Source organism: Nicotiana sylvestris, chromosome 10 (genome assembly GCF_000393655.2).
Source record: "Nicotiana sylvestris chromosome 10, ASM39365v2, whole genome shotgun sequence".
Taxonomy (NCBI): Eukaryota; Viridiplantae; Streptophyta; class Magnoliopsida; order Solanales; family Solanaceae; genus Nicotiana; species Nicotiana sylvestris.
In genome coordinates, this window is record NC_091066.1 from 36945677 (window position 1) to 36952589 (window position 6913).

Below are 6913 nucleotides of genomic sequence, written 5' to 3' on the forward strand. Positions count from 1 at the left end.
AAGTAATGCTTCTTAAATTAGCTTTGTCCGTGGCGTACGCTATGTTGAAAAGGTTCTTGTTACCTAAGTATTCTTTCAAGAATCCAATTATAACACATGCATGCACACCACTATAATATAAACTTCACATTCTTCAATTTTAGCGATGCACATTAACTTACCCAAAGAAAAGCAGAGGCAGTTTGTGACAAATAAGTAAACAGTGGGTTTATAAATAAACCAATCTTAGATCCTAGTGGCGTATTTTAAAGCCGTGCGAGCCTTGGCCTAAATTGGACAATATCGCTAGTGGGCTAGATTGTTACATAGGGTACCAGAGCCACTCCGCATGCAACATTGAACGGTGGAGGGGCAAACCTCAGCGAGGACGCTGAGTCCCTAAGGGGGTGTATGTGACGCTCTAAGTGAACCCCACATCAATAAAACACGGGAGAACTGCTAGGTATATAAGTAAACAAGCCTTATATTCTAGTAACGTATTTTAAAGCCGTGTGAGCCTATGCCCAAAGCAAGCATTATCATTAGTTGGCTGGACGATTACACAGTAGCCATGGCCAGTAAGAAACGAAGACTCTTGGAACCCAAGAAAAGGGATTAATATTATTAAAAAATTACAGAATTCTATGCTATACTAACCTCACTTAGGAATGTCAAGTATACAGCTAAGACATTTTACAATAGCTAATTTTTTTCCCCAAGTGGCTATAAGTGGAACTTGGAAATCCAAGAAAATAAGTTCAATAAATTAATGAAGAAATACAGGTGACAGTAAATTGGGCAGCAGAAGATAGAATAATAGGATGGGCTGACACATTATGCATCATAATACTTCACTGACTTCATCTTCCCTACAGACACCCACATCCACCACCATGCTTTTCTTCTTTGAGCTTAAAACTCTGCAACAATTCCTCCTTGGAGACTGTTCAACAGTAATACCAGTCATTATATGTAGAAATCAAGTGCCCTCTAAATAAAACAATGGTAATAAATTTTTGCCATTTGCCAATGCCTTACCAATGCTCCTATTGGTTTTGTTCAGTTAGCTTATTAAGAAAACATATTTTTTGAAAACCAAGATAATATATCAATTCAAATCAACTGTCACGACCCGGATTTCCCACCCTCGAAAGTTGTGATGGCGCCTACTAGTAAAAGCTAGGCAAGCCGATTATATTCCAATTGTTTAACCCTTTTCATTTTAAATCCCTTAACAATTGTTACATTTCATTCTTCTGCTTTAATATTTTCGTTGTTTATAAAATGTTAATTTACAACTGTTAAGGCATTTAAAATGAAAAGGGTTAAACAATTGGAATAATCGGCTTACCTAGCTTTCACTAGTAGGCACCATTACGACTCCCGAGGGTGGAAAATCCGGGTCGTGACATCAACCCTTTACAGGACTAAGATATCATTCCAAACACAGTTATGCTCATTGCAAGAGCTCAGTCAAATCACATGTAACCTCTAATGAAAAAATTAGTTTAGCTATATGCAAAACCATGGTAAAAAAACAGTTATTGACGACTATATATAAAATGACAGCCCGGTGCACTAAGCTCCCGCTATGCGTGGGATCCGGGAAGTACCGGACCACAAGGGTCTATTGTACGCAGCCTTACCCTGCATTTCTACAAGAGCCTGTTTCCACAGCTCGATGACAACAATTTTACCAGTTATGCCAAGGCTCTCCTACTTAGATGATTATATATGAAGCCAAATAAATCAAATGCACGATAAGGATGGACTTACCCTATCCCATAGGTGGGGGTCTGGCTTCTTGTAAACTTGTATTCTCTCAACATCGGCAGGGTTTGCCATTTTCCATCTGCATAGCGGATGAGGAACTCGATGACGAGTATACTGACTCATAGTCTGGTTGCCTGAAGAATCCATTTTTGCGCTTGACATGTAAAATACAAAAGGCTTTTGACACGGGTTACGCATAACTGGCCTTGTGTTAAAAGCATATGCTTTGTAATCTGCTCTTCTATACCAGTTTAAGAAAGTCCTTGATGGCATTTCTATTTCACGGGGAGACAGAACTCCACGAAATATTTGTACTGCAAATCCCCACGACACTGAAATAGTCCAACTATTAACTTTGTCATAGCAAATGGATTGCTGCATAATACCAGCTGAGTCGAGTTTCATTGGAACTGTAAGCTGCTTCAAAGCCTTCACTTGAGTCACATTGGGAAAGATTGGCTCCACCACATCAAGATGGTGCAACGATACCAATGGTGCTACAGGATGTGATGCTAGCAACCCAAATAAGTTCCCGTACACATCGTACTGCATTCCCATCCACCAACAACAAATTTTAGTCAGATTGAATGGAACAGTCTTTCATGACTGAAAAAATAGACATTGTTTAAATATGTAACCATAACTAAGCTACAGTTCACAGTCACTTCTTCAACAAGCATGTGCAAATACCAAAATGCAGTAAAAAAGAATATATAAAATCTACCATATTCATCGCAAGAGTTCATGTATACTCGCATCAGGCAGTCGAATGGATACTCCATTATGCCGTTAATCAAACATACAATCAGAGCTAGCAGCACTCACACTGATCCAATGAACGAATCACATTCCACATCATTAATTCTAGAATTTAAATCATTTGTGTAAATATATTAACAGGACAATTCTACCTGAATACTCAAGGAGAAAAAAAAAAACACATTCTAAAAACCATTATCTCACGACAACCAATTAGTTGAAATCTGATATGAAACAGACTCCTCTGTTTTCTTTTTTGGTATGAGCTTAGATAAAAAAAAATTATCTTTAAAACGCTTTAGCTCGATTAACACTTCTTTGGATAAAAGGGCAATGCTGCAATGGTATAAAATATTCCATGCCTCTAGGACTACCCTTTTGGCAAAAGAGTAGTTCATCCCATTGTTATTCACAAACAACTCGCATTGTTAAAATAAGTAGGCTAAAGTATTAAGCTTTACAGAAATAGCTGGCCAAATTCAAGAAACCAACAAGTTCTACATTATCAAGTAACAACTATTATTATATTCTTCCTCCCGTATTAAAAACCAATTATGGATAATCAATGCAATAAAAAGAAAGGTAAAATTAACATAATATAGAAGGAAGAAAGCGAGGGGAGCCTTGGCATAATCGGTTGCTGCCATATGACCAGGAGTGTCATATGACCAGGAGGTCACGTATTCAATATGTGGAAGCAGAAAAGTAGGGCATGGTAAGGCTGCGTACAATAGACTAGTCCGGCCCTTTCCGGGACCCACGCATAGGCCCCCCTTTTTTTTTAATAGAAGGAAGAAAGCAGACTAACCTGGTGAAAACCGAGTTCTTTGGTGAGTGGGACACCGAGTTCAGCCATACAAGCTTGCATTCTATCATCAGAACCATAAAGTCCAGGATACCTTTGAATACACCTATCTTGCATTTTATCAAGAGCTTTTGCCAAAGGATAACTAATTGCAAATCCACCACCCCCATATGCCATACTATAAGAGAAATATATATTCTGCAAATGACTCTCACTCAAACTCCCTATATAATAATATTGATTATGATCATACTTATTCAATATTCTCAACAAATTATCCGTTACAAATACAGTGTCGTCATCACCCATTACAAACCACCTCACATTTTCCATCCCTAACCTTAATGTCTCTGAAACAATCCTCGATATTCGAATCGCCGACCGATGCCCCTGCCGGTTATTATAGGCATAATGTGAAGTGTCACCTGAAATTCTCACTTCAGGCAGTGAATCAGTTTCATTTTTCAACATTTTTACTGAATTATCTAACCAAACGATCCCTCTCATTTTCTTCTCGGGTTTCCACCATAGCTTAATATATTCTTTCCTCTTGTTCCATAGCTTGGCTGAAGCTGCAATGCCAAAAACTACATGCTCTAATTCAGTTTTCTCCACTTTCTTTTCTTGTAAAAATCTTGCTTTCTCCACAACAACCGAGTCATTGGAATTGATTTGTGAGTGAATAATTGGTAAAATATTAGTGCTGCTGTGGGTGAAAACGTCGTCGTTACAAGGTGGAGAAGAGGAAAGAAGCTTAAGAGTGTAAACAACATAAGTAGCTGATACAAAAAGTATAAGCCATACCATGAGTTTAGGCAAAGCAATAATCGAAAAAGGTGTAACAGTAGAACTTCTCATTTGATCCCAAAGTATTTTTTCTGAATCTTTTTCTTTCTGGGTCAGTTTCATTGTCATTTTTTCAACCCAAAAAAAAAAAAGAGCAAAATATTCGTCAAGCTTTAGAAGGTAAAATGCTATAGTGGTGAAGACAGTTAGCTAGGAAAGGAATAAGGATCTTTTTTAAGCCAAAATCTCAGCTAGTTTTGTTACTTTGGGAATGATTTTTTACGGCATTTTAGAAATATTGTTAGATCTGCTGAATATTTAACAAAAAAAATGTAAATAAAAAGGAAAGGAGAAGAATGGAAAATGCAATGTAGGTTTTAAGAAAGGCGGCATGCATTGGGGTTTTGCAATTTGCCGCTATGGAGAAGAGCAATACACTTATGGCGGAGAGCTGTTGGTTAAGTTTCATCATCATTCCATTTCATAAATACGATGTTTTTTATAATTAAAAATTGACAAATGATGGTTTTGTAAATTAATTGGTGTGTACTAAATATGTAAATTGCATTTTTTTGTCAGAGAGTTAATTATGTCTCTATCTCTCTCACAGGAATTGTGTGTCTGTATGTGTGAGAGAGAGACTGACATCTTAAGCTTAGGTACTCAAAAGCGTGTATTGAAGACACGTAGTACTGAGTATTGGTCCATTGCGTCGGTGATTTGGCTGATGCGAGGAAAAAGGACTTACTCATAATTACCTGTGCATATTTGGCTATTACCAGTGGTTAAAAATAAATAATATTTGGAATGTTAATCTGACTTGGTTTTGGCACGAGTTGTGAAAGAAAAATTATTAAAGGAGTTATTGAGAAATCATTTAATAACATTATCGGTTAAGCTTAAACTTGGAACAATTAGTTGAATTTGTATTTTTTAAATTTGTAAATGTCATATAAAGTTATTTTATTATAATTATATAAAAAATAAACCAAAAAGAGATTGTATTAAATCAATTAAGAGAATGTATGTTTAATGGGACGAAGTATGGTAGTAGTATTTCAAATTAGCACATAGATACTTGGAGAAGACTTCTTCTTTTAACCTCTTTTGGGGTTAGCGACCGGGGTTGAATTTGACTTTAGACTTTTAATATAAATGAGAGATGAAATAGTTAATACAATTTTATAATATAAAAAAATGTAAGTTAATTCTTTGGACTGTTGTGCCAGGGCTGCACATACTGAAAATCAGAGTTAAGTTAATGATTCTCTGCCTTATTCTGTTAGGCGCAACACTTGCCTCATCACATGTTTGCTTAAAATGTAAATGCAATAATAATTTTAGTATTGTTAATGGCGTCTGCCTCCTGTTTGCGGCAACAATTGCATATCACATGCATGTTTGTTTACTTAAATGTGAATACAATAGTACTAACATTTTTAATGGTGACAAGCAGATGTTCACTTACCATGTGTGAATATAGTAGTACTAATTAATTACTATTATAAGCATCAGTTGTATTATATTTATTCTTAATGGCGTAAAAGTTTAGGCTGACCCTTAAAATGCCAACTTAGGCCTCTTTATTGCTCCTCATTTTTGGTATACATATTATTTAACTTATTACACGTGGTAGGTACATAATACTTGGAGTGGAATAGCATCCGCCAAGAAAATAGGGCAAAGCTCTAAATGTGAAAGAATGAAAATTATTTACGTCCCCCAAATTTGCTTTAAAAATTCTCATAAAGTACGGCAAGCTTAGTGTATCACAGAATATAACAAATTGCAAGGCAACGCCTGGCCAGAACAGGGTTTTCATTCTCAAGCGTATTTATTCTCTGGCATGGTAAGTTTGTATAAGGTCAAAATCAGATATGCTTGATTTTGTGGGCTCGAGGAACCATTTCAAGAACAAGTCCGAAGTATACTGGGTTCGAGGCCGATGGCAGAGTTCGAAGCTCGAAGATCAGAATGTCCGATGAATATCGAGGCCGAACGTGACCGGCCTCGAGATAATGCAGTTGTGGTCTTGTAACAGAAAGAGCAAGATTCCTGCCACGTCCCCAAGATCATGGCGTAAATTCCGAAATAGATTTGTATGAGTTAGTACGAATTCGTACTAGGCGGTTAGACAGTTGTCCCAATAAGATTTCTTACTGTAAATAGAAATGTACCTTATTTAGGGTTCCCCTACTATATAAAGGAGACCTCAATCATTTGTAACCATCATCAATCATTGGCAAAAAAATATACTCTCTTACTTTCTTCATTCCTCATTAGAATTATCCGTTAGTTTTTTTATTCTTACTTTATTGTTTTTGACCTACCTCGAGGCCGCCTTAGCTCGAGGTCGAGACTGGCTTGAACACTTGTTTGATTTTACTTACTTCTCTCATTTATTCATCAGATTTCTTGGTTATAAATTAGTATTGAATTAAATCACGTATCTTTAAAACCACAAACAAGTTAAATTGTTACTCGTATTTTCGAGGTAAACAGTTTGACGCCCACCATGGGGCTAAAGATAATAGTGGTTATTTCAGTACTGGTCTTATAACACACGTTATTTTCCCACTTGTTCTTGTCAAAGATTCTTTGTTTTCAGGTTAAAACATGTCAAGCTCACAGAACGCGCCCGTACATGGTGATGACGGTCTTGGGTTCCACGGAGAAAATGACAACATAATTTCTCCAGGGGTAGTGGTGCCATCGGTTAACCCTGGGGAAGTGCCTGCTGCCGACCTTGTCGATGTCAGTTCGCACATTGCTCTGAACGCAGATTTAGGTGCAAATCTCGGAGCGAGTGTG

General features: G+C 36.9%; 1 protein-coding gene across 1 annotated transcript; it reads right to left on the reverse strand.

Annotated features, from left to right (window-relative positions):
• Positions 1-574: 574 nt before the first annotated feature.
• Positions 575-4513, reverse strand: LOC104245902 (uncharacterized). Its single transcript, XM_009801605.2, has 3 exons — positions 3320-4513; positions 1756-2298; positions 575-922 (listed from the first exon to the last, which is right to left on the reverse strand). The coding sequence occupies exons 1-3, from the start codon at positions 4229-4231 to the stop codon at positions 821-823; spliced, it is 1557 nt and encodes a 518-aa protein (XP_009799907.1). The 5' UTR covers positions 4232-4513; the 3' UTR covers positions 575-820.
• Between the last annotated feature and the right edge of the window lie 2400 nt (positions 4514-6913).